Source organism: Ascaphus truei, chromosome 2 (assembly GCF_040206685.1).
Source record: "Ascaphus truei isolate aAscTru1 chromosome 2, aAscTru1.hap1, whole genome shotgun sequence".
NCBI classification, from domain to species: domain Eukaryota; kingdom Metazoa; phylum Chordata; class Amphibia; order Anura; family Ascaphidae; genus Ascaphus; species Ascaphus truei.
This window is the reverse complement of record NC_134484.1, coordinates 132,253,874-132,275,396: the sequence shown is the minus strand read 5'-3', so window position 1 is coordinate 132,275,396 and position 21,523 is coordinate 132,253,874. Positions and strand designations below refer to the sequence as shown.

At 45.8% G+C, this 21,523-nt stretch overlaps 1 protein-coding gene across 1 annotated transcript in view; it reads left to right on the top strand.

The window, feature by feature from the left end:
* Positions 1 to 21,523, top strand: part of LAMA3 (laminin subunit alpha 3) — a 331,820-nt gene that overhangs the window by 9,954 nt on the left and 300,343 nt on the right. The window contains exon 2 of the mRNA XM_075584995.1: positions 9,435 to 9,587. Within this exon, the coding sequence (XP_075441110.1) occupies positions 9,435 to 9,587 (153 nt within the window). The remainder of the gene's footprint in view (positions 1 to 9,434; positions 9,588 to 21,523) is intronic.

Here is a 21,523-nt window from a genome sequence, read left to right as displayed (position 1 = left end):
GTGTCAAAGGCGGGAAAGAGACATATCAATTCAATAAAAATAGTTGATAGATCAGACTCTTTACACATAGGTCCATGTTTTCCTGTGCTGTTGCACGCTGAGGTTCTGAATCACATTTATGAGCCTGTGAGAAAGAAGCCAAACCCTGCAACCCCACAATGAAGCAGCGCAGCAGGTAGGTAAAAACAAACGCACAGCTCTAGATTCAAGCAAGTATGACAGCAGATCTCACAATAAGTGAATGTCCATAAACCCATAAAAGGGTGGTCCACTCGGTGACCGGCAACAAGGTTTTACTCACGGATTCGTTGGTGTAACGTAGTAGTTGAAGCAAAAAAAGAGAGCAAAGGAGCACTGCAAGAATAGAGAACTGAACGCTGGATCATATCAAAATAAAAACAAATTTATTATGGCGTGGTGCAAAAGGAAGAGAAATACAGCAGCACCTCTATTCTTGCCGTGCTCCTTTGCTCTGTTTTTTTGCTTCAACTCTCTTTTTTTGCTTCAATGGAGACTTGTCATTGTTTGCCCTCAACCTCGTGACCATAACTATGACAAATGAATGCTATTTAAAGGAAGCTCTCCATACAATCTGTTGCTCACCCCCTGACAAAGCTCCGTTTGTGAGCGAATCGCGTAGGGCGTGATGATGTCATAAACAGTTCAGTACAGCTTAGGCACAGGCAGCATGATATTGCTCTGACGCTAGGGTCATGGATTAGCTACTTTAGTAATTTATACCTTCACTATCTTCGTTACTTTGTTGCCCTATGAAGGCCCGTAATATAGTGCGCGCGCTGCACTTATAATTGTCTGTGTCCTGGCCTGGCCTGCTATACTTCGGCCGCACGTGCGCACGGTAGTGAGCGGTGGCGCGGCAGAGTACAGCAAAGATGTGAAAATATATATATTTGCGCTGCTGCCGCGCCACGTGACTCTGCCAAGCCAATCGCAGCGCGGCTGGGATAGGCTGGGGGGGGGAAGGGGTTCCCGGGGGCAAGAAGAGCACGCAACTCACCCTGCCTGGGCAGCACACAGCGCTTTGTGCACGGTCCCCAAGCGAGAATTCACACACAGGCACAACTCACACTGGGCAGCCCTTGCAACAAGGCACTCTCTCTCTCCCCTTTGCTGTGGCAGCAGCCTTGAATCTGTTGTAAAAACTGTGCAGGCTGTGGCTGTGTGTGAAGCCGGGTGTGACGTCTTAGCCACGCCCACCTGTCGCTCAGAGCACAGACCTGTATACGCGCGCGCGCCAACTATAAAACGGGCCTAAGTGGTAACAACAGCCGGTTCTATGAGATAAAGACGCAGAGATTCCACTGGGACTATGTTAGCTAGCTCATTGAGCTCCAGTCTACACAGTGCCTTACTCTATCCTAGGGCTGTCCACTCTTACTCTGTATCTTGAATAGGGCTAACAATGAACCTTTGCTCCTATGCTCAGCCTGGCTGTTATATGCACAGGTTTTAATTATCTTTTCATTCCTCATTTAACTTACATCTTGTTAGATGGAGACCTGTGCTGTACGTTAGCCCCATAGGGTGTGTCACATGTAGAAAAACATAGGTGCAGAGATGCACCAATATAGGTGCTCAGAAATGTGTAAAAGTTGCTGGAGAAATATGTCTTCCAAGTATAAGTTGTAGGCATAGGGCAAAGCTGACAGGGCGCCAGGGTCTCTAGCAATGATGTGGCTCCCCAAGAGCACTATAATAAAATGTTATGAGACTCACCCTTGACCAGCTGTGGATGCCGTGCCCGTGATGGATGTCCCGGTGTGTAGCACCGCCAACCCTCGAACGACTCGTCCGTCGTGAGGGCGGTCAATGACCGGCGGTGTGTTGAGTGGTCTCTGCTCCAGCAACCCGGCGTGCGACCGAAAATGGCAGATAGGAGAAGACGCCTCACAAGGAGGAAACACGCGATGCACCGCCGTCAGAACAAATGGAAGGCTGGTCAAAAAAAGGCTGGTGAAAAAAAAACAGTCAGCTGACCAGCCTTCCATTTGTTCTGACGGCGGTGCATCGCGTGTTTCCTCCTTGTGAGGCGTCTTCTCCTGTGTCACATGTAGCCCCGGTCTTATTTTGCCTCCAGAGACCCCCTCTGTAGCGTGCCGAGCGATCGCGGGTACCGCCGGAGACAGCGACGGACCCGCCGGCACAACGCAAAGGTGGGGGCCGGAGCAGGGAGCGCTCCGCGTCCTTGGAGTCTCTGCGGCGTACCCGGCTAGGGGGCCGCCATGACAGGTTGCGTGAGCGTGCGCATTGGTCGCGCAGGAGCAGTAAGGGTAGCGCACGCGGTCCCAATGCTAAAGAGGTCCTGAGTGGACTACAATTCCCAGCAGCCTCTTGGGATTGCCCTTTCACCCACATCACGTGCAGCCAGCCAGCAAATAGGGTTTTGCAGCTTCTCCTGTGGAGGAAGGCTACAATGTTGCAGGGACCACGTTTGGCAGTTGAAGCTGGGAGCAGGAAGGGGGAGGCAGGGTGTAGGGAGCAAGTGGCTCCTACACCAGGTAAGGTAGATCCAAAAGTCCCAGGCAGGCCCCAATCCCTGTTAGGGTAGTGGGTAGGTACTGAGGGACGGCCCCTAGGTTAGGGATCCTGCCCTTAGGTAGTGTGTAACTTATTTAGCCACCTTTATCACTGTTTTGTGCACTATCTACATGTAGCAGGGTACCCCTTCTTACCTCCTGCTAGGCAAGGTTGCTCTATTCACCTCTGAAGGAGAAAAGAGGCAGCTCCAGGGACTCCTATGCAGATGGTGCGGTGGCCATCTTGGTACACCCAAACCAGATAGAAAAACAGAGAGGATGTCCTGTGCTCAGGATTTCCACTGTGGACTGGGGATTGCATGGCCAGTTGATCCGGAGCCTGCAAGGAGGAAGGTACAGTCCAGGGAGTTAGTCAAGCTCCTGGACTAGGCCAGACACACTACCCCTAGGCCGTCCCTTCACCTTAGTGGAGTGTGCAGGGCCGGCCACACAGTTAGGGATGTCCCTGTATTGAGTGATTGCAGCGGAGCAGGACCAGAGCCAGGAGAGGAGTTTCTCCAGCAGGCAGTGTGACCGTGCAGCAGCCCGGACATGAGGCGTGAGGGGCTGTTGTCGGAGACCCCGCTGCGTGGGACCCTGCTGCTGATCATCCTCCGTCTGGAAGTATTCCCTGGTTAAAGAATTAACCAGGAAGGTATAAGTGCACCACCGCAAGGGGGAGGGTAGCGCTGCCCTCAGACATACATTGGGCAAGAGTTGTTTGCCGGACACCGGGATAGCTACCCCATGTTTGTATTGTCATTACTGCTGTTATTGTTGTTATTGTGCCTCTGTGGTAAAACTTGGGCCTACTGTGGGACCCCAGTAAAAGAGTTATTATATACCTTGTTGTGATTGTGTTAATGGGGTATGCCATAAAGGTATACGAGTTCTGGGATCCTCATATATGGAGGCGCAGCACCAGAGAGAGAGAGAACACCCATTACCCCGCGCTCCCCAGGAGCGGAGGCTAAGGCCAAATGTAAGCCTAACAGGTTGCACCAGTGACCGTAATTACTGCTATTTCCCTTAGGGATAGGGAAAGGGTGTTACATACTCATTGCGTCGATTTCACATTGCCATCTTATTTTAATTATATTCATTAAAAGTTATATTATAATTTTTTGGTGTGCACCTATAATGCAATTCTCTTGGTTGGCTTGTGAACACAATCGCAGACCTCCCTTTTAGTACTGCAAGTTGCCCACTTTGCACAGGTAGCACTCATACTGTACATCACACTGCAATACTATTAGGCAATATCAATATATCTTTTGATAGATTTAATACTGTCAAGCAATATAACCTCCTTCATTGTCTGATAGATACTTTTAATACTGAAGATACTTCACTGCTAAAGAAACAAATTATGTCATTTTATATAGTCCAAAGTGGACGTTCTGGCTGTTTTCGGAAATACCCTTTGATTTGAATGAGAATTTTCTGCTAAAAATGGCCTAAAAGTCCACTTCGGACTATATACTGTACAATAAGGCTCCGAGTCTCAAATGAAAACCTTACAGTATAGTAAAATCACACTCTTCCAGCTGTTACCAAATGGTCCCTTTCATAGGCAATACCATAACTGACATTATGCAGCACTCTGAATACAACACCATTCAGATGAAAACCATGAAATCCATTTTGTTAGGATTTCGCGTGATTATTTTATTGATATTTAGCCCTTTATTATTACAGTAAATACACAGCTATTTCCTGACATGAAAACACATGGATGAAAGTTTGTATTAATTGGCATGTAGCCGTCTTTAATGACAATACGAATCTTGAATGTAGATGTAGTGACAATGCAAACCGGGTGTTCTCTTAACCCGTCTCCACTACTAATACCACAACTCGTGCCAATAAATCCCAGAGTGATGTATTATACGTGAATGAATAAGCAAACTAATCCAGAAGAATCCTGGATGAGTTACCTAATGTGAATATTACAGGTGGTGAAGCTAGATTAACCCAGAAATGCAATACTGTCGTAACTCTGAAATTGTATTGTATTGTATGTCTTTATTTATATAGCGCCAAAAGTGTACTCAGCGCTTCACAAAGAATACAGTACAGGGAATTATAATTATACAATAAGTGCAGCAAAATCAGACAATAGGAAAGGAAATCCCTGCCCCGAAGAGCTTACAATCTAAGAGGTTTAATGGGAAACTTACAGAGACAGCAGGTGAGGGAGTACGTGCTGTAGATGGCAGTGCTTGGTCACAATGCACCCATTGCATTGTAGGAGTGACTGAGTGTGGGACATTAGCCATGAGGGCAGGCTATTGGGATGCTTGATTTGTGGGGTAAAATTTAAGGAAGGTCAGTGTTAAATGAAAAGGTTAACACCATTTACAGGGGAAGAGGTGGCAGGGAGGCATGAGTGAGATCAGGTGTGTATGTCTGGCTTCAGGCTTAGGGAAGATCCCCAGCAGCAGGAAGGAGTAGATAGAGGGTGTGAATAGAGGATTTGTGTGGGTATTTTTTATTGAGGGGTAAAGAAGTTGTTGGGAGAGAGGTGTATAAATAATGGTGCAGTGGGGAGTGGGGAAGTTGTAGAGAACAGAAATGCTCACAAAGGAGTGAGGAAACAGTAAACAGAAAAAGAAATAGGGAGGCAGAGTCCAGATCTTCCTCCAATTTCAACTCCAAATTTAACTCTTGTAGACACTTTTGATGTACACTTATGATGTGACGCTTTTGATGTTACACAGCCTTATGGCTAAACAGCCATGCTACAGTGACTTAAGTACCCAAATCAAATCAAATCAAATCAGCTTTATTGGCATGACGAAAGAACATTTCAGTATTGCCAAAGCGTGGATAATAAGGGGTGGGGGACAATAATTACACGAATACTAGGGGGTAGGGTATAATGATTGTACCCTATTCACATGCATTTGACTAACACTCAAGGGAGGGGTTTGTCTAATCAACTCAGATTTACAAAATAGTTAATTAGATTATCATTTCTCTCTCAAGTGATAGGAATCAGCTCACAAACATACCCCAAAAGCCAATTAAATCTTAATTTCTCTGGTTGGTAGAATGCAGCTCAATGACACATACCCCCTCCCAAAAAAATTGAAGAGTACTGTATGTGAAAAATGAATTAGAATGAAGAGTTTTACAAAGGGAATTAAGTGGTTATGGAATTTCCCTAAAGTTTGCTTTCTCAGGGAAGCAATATAATTAATGCTAATGAGTGATAAACACTAGTGGTTTGAAAACTTGTTTTGGACTGAAACTGTTCTTTGCACGTGGGAACATTTAGGTGCTTCACAACAGATTATAACTTGTTTTAACATATATGATCTGGTCGCATAACATAACAGCATGCTTAATTATCCTTGCGTCAGGACAGTGCATAGTTCTTTGCTGTAGCTAGGGTTACACACTTAGGCCGCGGCCCCAGTGCCTTCTACAGCGCACGCCTCGGCGTACGCTGTGCGTACAAGCACCGCCCCCAATCAGACCGGGCCCAATAAGTACCTTTGCACGTAAGGTGCAGCCGCGCTGTACTACAAGTTTTTGCAAATGCAAAAAAATTGTATTTGCAACTTGCGACGGAGGCGTGGCCACGCCCCCTGGAGGTTCAGCCAATGAGGGCGAACCAGTCGCGTGAGGTCATGGCCACGCCCCTGCAACCCCCCCGCCATGCCCCCTCCCGTCACAATCTCTACCTCTCTCCACAGATCGCAGTGAAGCGCTGTGCACGCGCCGCCCCCCCCCCCCCCCCCCCCGCCGGGTGCGCGTGCTACAGTGGACACTGGGACCGCGGCCTTAGGGGCCTATTCAGGTAGCTTCAATAAGTGATTTATCGCTTGTTAAATGCACTTTCCAAGTGGTTTTGCATGTGTAGCTATTCAGAAAGCTTCGATAACATGGCAAAATCACTTGGAAACGTCTTTTTAACAAGTGTTAGCAGACTAGCTCTACAAGCCATGTAGTAGCTCAAGAAATGCCCAAACTCGCATTTTTTACCAGTTATTGCTATTCAGTTAGCTCAATATGTACATCGCACCTTAGATCTGCATATTTTCTTTCCCCCACCTAAGGGTTCGCTATGTGCATAGGAAGGAGTATATTTTATTTTTACTACATAGGATTGAAACCGGGGGTCTCCGGAGCTGACCCGCATTAATTTCAGCTCCGGAGACGCCCTGCTTCAATCGGGGGGCAGTGGTTGCAGGCTTCTCCCTCACTGAAAAACATACAGGACACCTGCAAGCTCATATTGAGCCCCCAAAATAACCACAACATATATATAAGTGTAACGGGTATTCCCCCACCCAATTGCATATAGTGTGTGTGTGTGCGGGGAACTTAATGTTACCAGGTGTGGTGCTTTACCTGTTAGGCTCACAGGAGGGCTGAGCTTCCACCACGGGGAACCTGGGGTACGTATAATATGAGTAACCTCGTACTCGGTGCAGCGCCTCCACCTGCAATGGCTCCCACCAGAGGGGGAGTGGTTCCTCGCAGGACAATATATCACTCAACACACAGTATGGATAACAACTAATGCCTTTACTAGGTGACCGCACTCATGCATCACAATTCAACAGGTGTCCCTCCCTAGAGGAGACACTAACTAATGCGTCTCGCAGGACGCTACCTCAACCTGCACCTCCACCGGATGATCCCACCCAGTGTCCAGAACCCCCACACAGTATTACCCCACCCTCAAGTGAGATAGTTATATGTGACTGCGCAGCCACTATGTCCCGTGTGAATGTGATATGACTCGTTGGTGTACTTGTTGATTGTTACCTGCCGGGCACTCCGGTGCCCGGGCCTGCCACGGAACTTCACAAAGGATCCGAGGACGGCTGAACACAGAAACTACCGTCTGGGGCGATCCCACCCGGATGGCTGCTGCAGCAACAACGAAGGTCTGCGCCCAAACCTCTGGACGGACGCGCAGCGTCTGCTGAGTCCCTAACTGACTCTGAATAGTAAGGGGCAGGATCCCTAACCTGGGGCCTGTCCCTGACACAACTTACACTACTGGTTGGCTCAGGGCTATCTCGGGCCTCGGGGGCTGCTGGCCTAGTGCAGGGAGTCACTGACTCCTGAACCCTACCTCCTTCCCCTGGCTGCTCCTGGCACTGACTGCCTAGCGTGGGCTCAGCGCGCGAAATGTATCTATTTCTCCTGCAGGGAAATCCTTCAGCCCTATTGGCTACTCGGGGGCACCTGGTGCCTTTCCCCCTTAGCCTCCTGGGAATTGTAGTCCCGTGCAGGCTATTTCTACATTGGGGCCGCGTGCGCGATTCTTCTGCACATGCGTGACTCCCTATAGGCCACCGCAACTCCCTAGCTGCAACCGCGCATGCGTGATGCCGGCGCCTGCGCGCGCAACCATAATGGTGGCCCCCGCTAGCCGGGTGCGCCGCCGAGCCTCCTATGGCTCGGATCGCTCCCTGCTCCGGCCCCCACCTTTGGGAACAGCCGGCGGATCCATCGCTGCCTCCGGCGGCACCCGCGATCGTGCTGACCCAAAGGAAGGGGGTCTCTGGGAGCAGGAGGGCACCGGGGCTACATAAGCATATAGGTGTCACAGAGGAGTGCTACTGAGCATGGCGATATATATTTAAAACCAGAGACAGAACATGAAACACAGACAGAGCTCAGTGCACATCCAGTGAAACCTATACACGGTACAGTGCCTAAATATATATGTATAGATATCTATTAAATAAAATGGTCTTTTAGTTTAACATTTTGGCCAAAGTGTTGTAAGCCCCTGAGCCACTACAGACAACATCTCAAGGGTCCTTAATACTAATATAAATTCTTAATAACCTGTGCATTATCAGGAAGAATGATTTATAATAAATCTGTCAAAATTAGTTGCATAGTTCTAAGTCTGATTGAAGCTTTTATTAACCTGGGGGGGGGGGTGGGCGCATATCAGTTGGTGTTTGGGTGAGTGTTTACCATGTCTAACTGTCCACTTGGGATTATAAGGGGCTGATAGTGTCAAGTGCAATTTAATCTTGATATATAGTACATTTTATCACCTAATGCAGCTTGCCTAGTAACATCTTGACCATGAAGATAGTAGCCATTGTATTTACAGTTATGGGAGGCATGTATCACCAGCCAAGCCTATTATGGCCAAACAAGCATGTGCTACATGACCGATTTCAATAACCTGGAGCAACAACGTTCAATGTACTGTAGCCCTTAAATGTTAAGTTGCAATGCTTTTAGGGTATATCCTGCTAAGATTTCAAATTATCCAGGGCATTGATGGGATACTGAGGAGTCAGATTACTATCCTCTAGATCAGGGGTGATCAACTCCAGTCCTCAAGCTCCCGCAACAGGTCAGGTTTTCAGGATATCCCAGCTTCAGCACAGGTGGCTCAACCAGAGGCTCGGTCGTGATTGATTGAGCTACCTGTGCTGAAGCAGGGACTTTTTAAGCCACCTGTGCTGAAGCAGAGCTATCCTGAAAATCTGACCTGTTTAGGGAGGGGGGCTTGAGGACTGGAGTTTAGTGCCCCTGATCTAGATCCTAAGCTATCACAAGCAGGGACCTCATTACCTCTTTGTATCCGTTTGTGCATGTTTGTCCTCACTTGTATTTGTATGTAACTGTTGATGTAATGATCAAATCTCTGTAACCCCATTGTACCGCGCTGCAGAATATGCTGGCGCTTTACAAATAAACGATAATAATACCAAGCAAAGAAAGTTGCTTCAGAATTTCCAAAGTACATAAAAAAATGAACTGCCTGTCCGGTTCATTCAAGACAGAATGTTTTTCCTGAGATGCATATGTGTGATTGTACATGTATGTCTACCGTAATCACATTTCATAATACCTTCCTGTTTTTAAACCCCACACATGGTCATCTTCCCGTATTCTGTTTTCTTCCAGGGGCAGTTTTGTGATTTTTGCAACGCTGCAGACCCCAACAAAGCACATCCTGTTTCCAACGCCATTGATGGGACCGAGCGTTGGTGGCAGAGCCCCCCTTTGTCTTTAGGCTTGAAGTACAATGATGTAAATGTCACCATCGACCTTGGGCAGGTGAGTACGTGGATCATTCTTCTGTTCATTGATTCGGGTGGGAGGGCCTTCAGTGCACTCACCTCTCCTCTTTCAGATATTGTGACTGAGTTATGCTGGGGTTGTCTATCTGAGCCGCTACAACCAGGGCTACTGATATTTACTTGGTTTCCTGTGTATAAAAGTGTACAAAAATCTGTATTAGAGAGGGGAGCAAATACAAAATTCTGTCCATGGCAAACAATGTTCAGAGTATTTCCAATGAATACTCTGTTTAGAACAGTTAACGGAACAGTGTGATTCTCGTTGTATTGCTAATCAATTGTGGTGCATTTGGTAATGAACAGCAGGTGGTTGAATGCTGGAATTAAAACATATGAATAACCCTTTTACTGCCAGAGCGCACTGTAAGGCCGCGTCCATAGTGGATCTGATGGCGCGAGCTACGTCATTTGCGCCAAATCCAAACTAATATAGGCCAATGTGCATGTCCATAGTGCGCACAGGAGCGCCGAGGCGGCCGATGTGGGGCGACACAAACTGGTTTGTTTTTGCCACGCGATGGGTGGGTCACGTGCGCGGCTCAGCCAATGAGGACGACCCGCTCATGTGGCGTCACGGCTTCAGCACGTCCTTACCACGCTCCCCCTCCCCCCATTGCTCAACACTGCAGGACATAGATCTCGGCAAGTACAGGCGCGCATGACATCACACACTCGGTTGCGCGTGCACCTGTGCTGTGTCCGAGGCCTAATGCATGCAGAGCAAGCAATGTGTTACCGTGTACACTGAGGGAGACTCGCACACGTTTCCTTAATATGTATTTTTTTATAATAAATATCCATGATTTTTTTTTATAAATGCTAATGGTAAAAAAGATAGAGGATGCACATACGGTCGTACCTTGTCAATGAGCTGGGATAGAACAGGATGGCTGCCGATGACTTCATTTTTTCTGAGTCACTACTCTGTATCAGATCAGGTTATTCTTAATAGTCAGGTGTGTTCCAGGGCAGCAGTCTGGCAATATGTAGAAAGAACAAACATGTATAAGTAAGTAGGAACGCACCGTTAATGGTTTGATACATATTATTTAAAATAGTTATATTGACTTTCCATGTGAACAATAGAAATACAGGTAACAGTTAAAGTTAAGTTACACGAAATAATACATTACCCCGGTGTTCTACCTATATTCCTAATACAAGATGTGTGTAGTGCCATATTAGTGTATGCCTGTCAATAAGTGTCGACAGGAGAATGTACTCTATCATTGGTTATTGTTGTATATTGGTTGCTTGGCTGTTCTTTTTACTTGGAAGTAAACCATGGTGTAATATCATAGTGGTATGAAGTCTGATTGACCTTAGTACTTTATCCTATTAAACATCATAGTTATGTTTTATCTGAACTAGTGAAGTTAAGTAGTAAACTAAACAAAGTCTGGAAAGACACTGGCGTTCCAAGCAATCACTGGTATTTTATATATGAAATATGCGTATGCCATATTAAACAGTATGCACAAATTACAGGCAATAATGCATGAAATAATGGAAAGGTAGTGATGCATAGCTGCAAATGAAAGATTGGTTCTCTATCAGTAGATGCTCAAATTCAAGGCTATTCTAAACTTAACTACGAAAGAGAAAGGGAGAAAATATAGTGAACATAGACGAAATCTGAGAACATCAAAAATTCTAGTCCTTATGCTTGATCCATATGTATAATTTGTGAAACAGAAATATGTATACAGTATGCATTGTATTTGTTCTACATTTATACTTATTACTACTTCCTATAGAAGAAAATCACATGATTGTAACTAGTAGTAAAAATAAAATCATGAATATACTGTACATAGAGGACATGGCAGATTTGGAAGCACATATTGTTCATATATTCTGTAAGTAAGGGGGTGATGCTGCTCTCAATGTCATATCAAGTATAGTACTACTGATTTCCACAAATACTGTTGTTCATGTAATTTATGTAAAATACTTTTTGTGACACAATGTACGTTTGGGGTACAGTACTTATTGAGTGCTGGACTGGAGGCATTGAGGCCCACAGGAGAAAACAGATTGCAGGAGCCACTATAGGGCCATGACCAGGAAAAGTTATAATAGAGCTTCTACTCGTGTATATATGCACAGGCTCGGGCATGCATTCATTTGTGCGTGTGTGTGTATATATAGATATACAGCTCAACCCCGTTATAGCGTGATCCACTACAACGCGGATCCGTTCATAACGTGGTCTGAGCGTGGCTCCCAATTTAGAACATCTTCAAGGTTTTTTTCCCCCAAAGCTTTATTGCTAACGGACACACACACGGAGACAGACACACACACACTAAAAATATGGCTAGTCAATTATAAATGTCACAGGCTACAGGTGAGAGTTGCCTCGATTTTTAAAACATTCGGTAAATCATTCTAAAACGTTTTGGGAACTAGTTAGCGAAACCATGTTTTAAGGTAATATGAGATAAGCAATTTACTAATTTACTGTAACTTTAGTGTTATCAGCAGAAGTTATAGACCGATTGTTTCTACAGAAACATTAATGTATTCTTTTTAATGTTGGTCCTATAAAAGGTATTACAAGTGAATTTTCCTTGACTACAACAACTTTTATTCACCATTATTAAAAATTAATTATTAATAAACCCCTTTAAAAAAAATGAAGAAGGAATAAGGGAAGAAAAAGAATATGCTAAAGATCCTGGCTTGTTTGGGAACTTGCAGTATCACCTTTGAATGTAACTTGTGCTCTGTTTGTCTTTTCTACTTGTACACACGTGTAGGTTGCTTTTGAGATCAGATACACAGATTGTCCGTTTCCCATTACTATCCACCACAGATTCAGATGGGGAAGCCAAGTTGGGGGCTGGGCGGTAGCTGAACAAAGTCAGGAAGGAAGGGGCACACTTTAGCTCGGGTGACGGGTTTCGTGATTCTGCCTCAGGCTCATGGCTTCAGTAGGAGGGAAGGTGCCAGGACAATCGGTACTAGCAGCAACTCAGACATGCCCTCACAGAGTACACTCCTGCCGGGACTCACCAATCAGATGCAGCCACTGCGCCAAACCTCCCTACCTCCCACTCATCCTCTATACTTTGGGCCTTTAAACCCAGAGGGCAGCACAAGTTCCCCAAGACTTAGGGAGAAAATATGTGGTATGTCAGCCTTTCAGCTACAATCTCTTGCACATGCAAAAGGACACAGGCAGCTACATGCACCTTGATTAAAAACACACACACTGTATGAAGTGGAGCTGGAACATTTGCAACACCCCCCTCACCCTTACCCCCATTATGGCTGACCCATGGTGTGATGCAGTCGTGGAGGCAGGGGGACTGAGGTATGATGGAGGCTGAGGGACTGAAGTCTCCGGCGGATATGGAACCCCTGATTGTGGCAGCCATTTTTTATTTATTTTTACGCGATCTCCGTTATAACGCGGTTGCATTATGTGGACCATATTTAACAGGGTTCAGCTGTATATATATGTATTACATACACACACACACACACACAGATCAAACTGACCCAGACATACTGTACACACACTGATAGACATAGCATAGACGAAATGTGTAATTCTATATAGCGGAACCAGGCGTTCCGACTGTTTTCGTACAAAATCCCGATTAACTTTAATGGGGATTTTCAGCCAAAAATGTCCTGTTCGGCAGCTTCGGATAATATGGAAGTTCCCCCCTAATTCTTCCTGCACATGCACTCATAGACAGACTATTATGTGAGATTTGGGAAGTCTCTGGAGCCTACTCAAGATTCTGGGAGTTTCCCAGTCATTCTCAGATACTTGGCCAGTCTGGACCTTATTGGCACCCTGGGGATTTCACAGGGTACCCAGCACCTCGCTCCACTCACTATATTGTACTTTATTTAAAGATAGCACTGCTAAGCAATTCATAGATATACAATAAGATTATCAACCACATTTTGTTTCAGACTTGTTTCCAAGTGAAATTTTTTTAGTGTACTACCCTCCCAATGCCATTTCTTATACGTTGCACGAGTAATCTACAGTAAGGTTGACATCACCTGCAATATGTATTCATTTACTTTTGTTCAATAAGTATTAGCTAACATTAAATATAATATTATCATGGGATTCTATTGTATGATAAGACAAATATGACCCCAGTGATCTGCTGTACTTGACGTTATTTTTCTGTATGTGACTGCTTCTTTTTATTTTATTTTTTTATATACATTATTACCTACACTATTTTGTGTCTTTCGTCTTGCTTGCACCTCTCCAGGATTACTTTTACTATTATTCTGCTTTTATTACTCTCAAATAAAGATACATATAAGTGAACTTGCCTAGTCTGCTTGCAATGGAATATATTACTTTTGCCCTTGAATAAGTAGTAGACAGTTAAATCTTTTTCTATCATAAAAAATGTGGTGTTTTAGTGACAGTTTCTGCAAGAGCGCACAAAATTCCACACATCTGTTTTGTGTAACACTTAGCGTAATTCTCAAGCTCTGAAGCAGATTCTTGTAGATTCTGTATGTTCTGTTTTTGTCTTCTTAATGGCTAATGCCATAAAACTGTATTTAAACTTTCATATAGAGATTTCTAGCATTGTTGAGTATGTTTATACTGTATGCACATTAGGTTAATGCTCCAGTTACACTTGGATGACTCAATCATATACCATTTTGTATGAGTTTCCTTTGCTTTTCAGCCTCTTTCTTTTTTTTATTTTTATGAAGAAAAATTGATATTAAAATATTTTTTTGCAGGTGCACTAAAATTGAGACTCTCTAAAAGCTGCTTTACAACTCCAGCCTGGATCACTTAAATGTTGGAAATGCTAGAGCCGTTAGGGAATAAGTGCCAAACTAGACTGGCAGTAATTGTTGTATATTCTGGGTTATTTGATATGGAGTTTGCAAAGCTATTAAGCATATATTAATATAAAAGCTAACCAATGAAAATGGTATGGCTGACTACTTTCACTTGAGGGCAATTTATGTACATAATGTGAAGCAGGACTGAAGACTGGAACTCAATTAATGCCATATTTGTCACGCTGCGCTAACTACGGTACTAAGTAGACCTATTGAAGTGAGTTTAATCCATTCCACTTGGATCCTCATTAAATAAGCGAGCCCGTGACTTGTAACGAAGGGGCGGCATAAAATAAAGTCAAAGGGCCCCTCCCATAAGGTACTTTGATGTCAGGCAAATACATCCACATAAGGTGACATGTCATATACATTAGTGTTTAAATTCGCTTATAGCAGTAGGTTCCTCCTACATAAATAAGCACACTATCACTGGTTTAATACATTTTATCTAATCATAATTCGCATATTATATAAAATAATTAATTAAAAATTTTTTTTTTTTTTTGTCCTACCTTAAAATTATGCATTTTTTTTTTTTTTTTTATTCATTTATTTTTTGTTTATATACATAAATATATATATGTTGTTAGTAGTATATGTTCATTGTTTATTGTGTTATGTTTAATGTTGTCATTATGTATAACAGCTGTACAAAATAGTAAGTAGCTTTTTTGTTCAAAGACATTCTCACTGTGCAGTGTCTGATTGCAAACACACTAAGAGCAACTTTATTACAAGCACAGCACATGTGCAATTAGCTACAGGTGGAACTATTTACCCAAATGGTGAAGTCAGTATTTAAAGGACATTTTGGACTTTTTTATTCATATACCCCTGAGGAAGAGAGCAGATCGCTCTTGAAACGCGTAGGGTGGAGGTTCAAGCCCCGCACACATTGGTGTAGTACCCCCGTACATCGGTGAATCAACGTGAGCTGCCAGCTAACCATCTCTTATAGCCGCCGACGAGTTGAACCAGCTGTTGCGGTTTTCCATTATTCAAGCGCCCTGCTTGGCGCCCTGCAGGAGTACCTGCTGACAAGTTGCGTCCACGAGCGGATAGAGACGCCAGCTAGCAGTGAGCAGCAGATAGACTAGCTCACGGTGGTCCGTGGCTGACATCGTGCTGAATCAGCTGCAGCTGAGTTCCATCTGCTCAGACGTGCTTCCTGGAGCTGCAGGAGTCCCTGCTGATGAGCTGCACCCACGAGCCGACAGAGAAGCCAGCTAAGCAGAGAGCAGCACACAGATGAGAGGGGATACTCTCTAAAATATCCACTGCCTGCAAACCTATTCCATCTGGTGAGTAGGCATTGCTATCATCAACATTGGTGCTACGGAGCAGTTGAACCACCTATTCAGATTTTTAATTGCTTAAATCTATGTGTCCATGCAAATTGTGCATTATAGTAAATATTAATTGTTATTAAATGATTTTATTGTCCTAAAAATACCATTTCAGTATTCAGCTGTTATATGTTGTCTTATATGTTGTTTGTTTAATGTTTCAACAGTATTACGCTATGTGTTGTGCTTTCTCTTTGTTTTCAAGCCCACCGTGAGGATCAACAATCTTCACAACCAACAGGCTTGGTTTTCGTATATCCTTTATAGTGGTAAAATTTTATAGGCGCCCACGGAACTATTCCCTGTCCATACTACCCTGTCCATACATAATGTGAAGCAGGACTGAAGACTGGAACTCAATTAATGCCATATTTGTCACGCTGCGCTAACTACGGTACTAAGTAGACCTATTGAAGTGAGTTTAATCCATTCCACTTGGATCCTCATTAAATAAGCGAGCCCGTGACTTGTAACGAAGGGGCGGCATAAAATAAAGTCAAAGGGCCCCTCCCATAAGGTACTTTGATGTCAGGCAAGAAGGAGGGGTTAAGGCAGGGGTACTTAAGGCAAGGGGGAGGGATCCTAGCTTTCTCTTTCTTCTAGGATCTACTGGAGCGTAGTCACATTTTCCTGGCTATCCTGATCCTGAGAGATAGCTGCACGTCGAGGAGGAAGAAAGACATGGCTGGAGGGTCCAGCGGTTGTGGTCAGCGGCGGAGACGCATGGATGAGGGAGCTGCAGGAGGCAGCATGGTGGCGTGGTCCGGAGTGGCTGCTGGCTTACGTGCTTGGCGGTGAAGCAGGGATTTTGGCCTGAGAGATCGCCCGGCAGAGTGGAGCGGCAGCAACAGAGGTGGTCGCGGTTTTGTGTGGATTCAGTACGTGGGTGGATTATGGGACATTGATCAGTGTGCACAGATTTTGGCAAGGTGCATGGATTTTGGAGTATGGCGTGCAGATTTGGTGTAGCTTTTGGCAGGGAGCGTGAATTTGGGGCGTATTGTGCAGATTTTGCATACATTTTGGCAGGGAAGGGTGGATTTGGTCTGGGTCATAGATTTTGGGTCAGAATTGGGTCGGATTTAGCTAAAGGGGGTGGATTTGCTAGGGGAAGCTTTCACAGTAAGACACGGAGGCGGATTCCAGGTGGAATATACACGTATAGGGTGCAGGTGCGAATTTCGGGTAAAATCCGCACGGATTGGTCATAATGGCGGATTTCAAGGGTGAAATAATTTCAGCGGTAAATCTGCACGAACAGAGACTGGATCAAATCCGTCAGCGGATTTCGCGCCAACGGAGTGGATTGGGGAAGAAAAGGCTAGGAAAATGGATTTTTGTGTTTTTTACCATATCTGTAGTAGCAGGGCGGGGCTCCAGCAGTGGTGGCCTGGAGGTGTTAGGACTTCGACTGGCGCGGTCATTCGTGGACAGGACGCAGCATGAGAGGGAGCGGGGCATGGCTGCATGCGTCAATGCAGCTCCAGCGCGGGGGAGGGGTGGGCTGGAGCCTGCAGCTGCCCAAGGCAGGATGGAGTAGGAACGTCAGCAGGGAATGGCTAGGACTATGGTGGTCCCAGCCTCCGCTAAGGCTGAGCCTATAGGGCAAGAGAGGAGGCATGGGGTTACAGCTAGAGATTCCCGGGTGGCGCAGAAGAGAATTCGACCAGCCTCTGAGCGGCTGGCAAGTCACGCCAAGAAAGGGGGAGGCACTTGGGGGGAGTGGCTGGAAGGGGACAGGATTAGTTTTAGGGCACTTCCACAGGGGGAGCAGGCAGGGATGGATATTTATAGTGAGGTATCAGGGGAGGAGGAGGTGGGCAAGGGGAGGCAGAGAGTGCAGGAGAGAAAGTGATTGCTTCTCTGCCCAGATACAGGGGGTCAGTGGGGAGCATGGTAAGTACATCAAGTGTAGGATGGTCTTTGGGAGGCACAGGGAGGGCGCAATAGAACTAGCAGGGTGGGTGGGGTACGGGTAGTTGGGCCGGTGCTAGACAAGGAGCAGGGGAGGAGATGTTCTGAGTTTGTTTTGCAATGGAATCGTAGGGCTGATCAAGGTCAGGGTGCAGTAAGTGTGGGGGGAGATCAATTGGAGGCAGGGGTGTTAGTGGGAGGTAATGTTGGGGGCAGTTTGGGGCAGGGGTCATGGGTATCACAGGGGGTGGCGCCTATGGGGGCACCTCCTGTGGTAGTAGGAACTCTGGCGGTAGCGGGAGTAGCAGGTGGGGTAACAGCAGTGGTGGTGGGGGAAAATGTAGGGGTAGAGGGGGTGGCGAAAGGGATGGAACCAGCTTGGGAACCCTAAAAAGGGGGGGTGACAGCAGAAAGCAAGAAAAAAAAGAAGAGGGGTACAGAATTCTAGTTTTAGGGACGATTACCTCTGCTTAGCTAGCCCATTGGGGATGCACCCTATCGGTGGAAGTAAAAGAGCGGATATGGACGGATTAGTTTGTTGACATGTTGACATTATTGCCGGACTATGAGGAGCCGACAAAGTCGGAACAAAAAGATGGATGAGAAAGAGGAGGAAGAAGAGAGGTAAAAGAGGCAGGCTTCTAAATCTTTGGGGGATTGGCTGCAGGCTGTTGTAATTTTAGCCAGCAATGCTCAGCGCTCTCTAAGTATGTCTATTAAGTTTGGGAGGCCTATAGGTTTTATGGGAGTCCGGGGTGGTGTACTGCACCGACACACTTTATTCAAGCAAATACCCAGTATGTACCTGGCAGATACCTGGAATGCGCCGCTCCTCACCTCTGACAAGCCCCGTTGCGTTTGCATTCCCAGCCTGGGTTCATGCCTGGCTGACGGGCGGCTGATCTGTTAAATGATAATGATTAGGATTTAATAGGCTGCAATGCTTCGCGTGTCTACCAGATGGCATAAATTCATGAATTGTAATGCAGTATATATATATATACTGTGCAGTATTGCAGCCAGCGGGAATAAAATGCTTCAATCCCTGCCTGGAAAATACCTCAATGCACTCGGGCAGAAAACAGTCACAAACCTCAATACACCCGGGTATACCCGAATTCGTGGGACTAGCCGAGCTCGAATAAAGTGTGTCGCCAGTGTAAGCACGATAAGGACTTCAGGCAGAAAAAGGCCATTTAAGGAACAATTGCAGTGGGACGTGAAGAATATGGACCTGTGGAAGGGAAAAATTATGCCACATAAAACTGACTCCTTTTGGTCCGGGGCCAGCAGCTCGAAACTACCTGGGTAGTCGGCTGGGAATAAGAAGGGGGATTCTTCCTGGCAGTATAATGAGGGTCAGTGTAAGTGGGGTGTGGGGTGTGGGGTGTCGGTTTAGACATGAGTGCAATGGCTGTGGGGGTAGCCACTCCGTGTCAAAGTGCTTTAAAAATGGCAAGGGTGGATTTAAGAAAATAGCAAGTGGAGAGACGGGGGCAAAGAGCGTGGACACCAGTGAATATTGATAGGAACCGCATCGCGGCTCCACAGCTACCTGAATAGGGACGTGGCGGAGCTGTTAGAGGCAGGTTTTAGGAGCGGTTTTTGGATCCCTTTTAAAGAGATGGCGGTTCCGCTCTGTAGAAGAAATCTGAAAATCGGCAGCAATGCTAGAAAGAATTGCGGGGGCAACACGCGTAGTGTGTTTTTTCTAATTATGAAGCAGAGCTATTTGGTGTAGCTTTTTGCTTGGCCTTCTTTGGGGCCATGCGTATTAGTGAAATATTGAGCATCTCGAAGAAAGCTGGGGGAGTTTTGAAAGAGAGGATGTGGGGTGGGATGCAGGTCTGTGAGGTTTAGAATCAGTAGATCTAAAACGGACCAAGCAGGAAAAGGAAAATAGGTTCACCGGGGGGGTTAAAGGGCTCTGGGATTTGTCCAGTAAGGCGGGTAAAGTAGTACGTGTGCTCGTTCCTTTCTAATACACGAGGATGGGACAGCGGTGTTCTGTTTCGAGTTTAGAAGGGTTCTGAAAATACTGTATGTGCAGAGATAGCGGGGTTTGGGGACTACATAATCAAGTCCCATTCTTTCAGAATTGGGGCGGCATCTAAAGCCACTAAACTAGGCCTAGGGGAGGCAGTTATTAAAAAGTTGGGCATGTGGTCATCGGGACATTTTAAGAGTTATAATGGATCGTGACCAGATCAGGTGATGATAGTTTTGTTGGAGTTATGTCCTAAGTTGCGCTGCCGTAGGGCCAGGAACGACGCAGCTATAGGAAGATCCAGGGGGGAAATAAATAAGGCTATGGTGGCATTCGTGCTCGATTTAGGAGGAATTACCATTAGGCGTGAGGACCTGGAAGGGGGGCTGAAAGGCCTGTTTCGATAATATGAGGCCCATTTATTGGATATCGGGAATGATATCCCTAGCGCTGTTTTGCACCTATTCCTTTTTTCTGGGAATGATATCCTGATTTTAGCCTGGCAAGGCATGCTAGAAAAGGCAGTGAGGCTAGTGCCAACTTGCATGGCCAGTTTAAGACTTGTTAAATGACTGTGCTAGAGGCAGGAGTAATGTTACTCTGGGAGGGGGACTCAGTCAATATTGGCTCCTGGAGGGAGGTCACAGACCTCAGAAGTATTTTAGTTGGGGAAGGTGGTACCATTCCAGGCAGCTGGCCCGGAATGGTGGTCACCTTCCAGGTGGAATTTGTGGAGGGCGGTACCATTCCACACTGGGTTCAGTTGGTGGGGTAGTGAACTTTCCGATGGGGGCTCTGTGCATTCAGACTAAGGTACTGAATGACTAAAAGAGCACAAGTTGAGGGTATCCCTTGAGCTCTGGTAGATGTTGGCAGAGCAATCTGGCTGGGTCCCTTGTTCGGGATAAATATTAAATATTTATATGTTGTTATTAATAAAGCTGTGACCATTACTTTTTCTCAAAAAGTTGTATGGTGTGTTTATTAGGAATGAGAGGGGTCCAGCTTGAGGCATGGGTAAATCAAGATAGCCCTGGACTTGTAAGGAAGGGGCGGCATGACAGAAGGCCGAGGGGGCCCACAACCATAGGTGTTGTGATGTCAGGCCATGTGGAGGGGTAAAAGGAGGGGTACTTAAGGCAATAGGGAGGGATTCTAGCTTTCTCTTCTAAGATCTACTGGCGTAACGTTCCACCCATCCTGTTTTTTCGGCATGTAGGATGTCGGCATTGTAAGAAAAGATCGGAATTTTGCTTTGCTCTTGTTGCAGATTGGGGTATGTGTTGGCAGGAGTAATTTTACTCTCACAACGGGGACTGGTGCGCATGCAGTCCTCGTATCCCTGGCTTCTTCCTGCTTCCGCTTGTCAGCCCTGCGTTCCAGCATGTGTCCCAGCGTAGTGATGTCACACCACCAGATCGCGGTCACCAGACTTCGACTCAACGCGTTCCGCAAACAAGGCTTTGTCAGGCCTCACAAGCTAATCATTTCAAAGGCAATACCCCTGAGTTTGGGTTTCAAGGCTTGTATATTACATTTGAATTGTGAGTGCGTATTTTTGGGGGGGACTTTGCACAACTACTCCTCCTTTCTGTGTCCATACACGATTGCACTATCATTGTGTTTCCTTTTCATGTACCTACCGATGACTTGTACTCCCTGGGTTTTCCATTACCAGGGATGAACCAATGCCTGGTCGACACCCAACAGCTCTATCTGTTGGTAACTGACTTGCCCCTGTTACAAGCAAAACCTTGTGTTGGCTTCAAGTAACATGGCATTGAGAAAGAGAGTGAGCGAGAGAGAAGCACCCGGTGACAT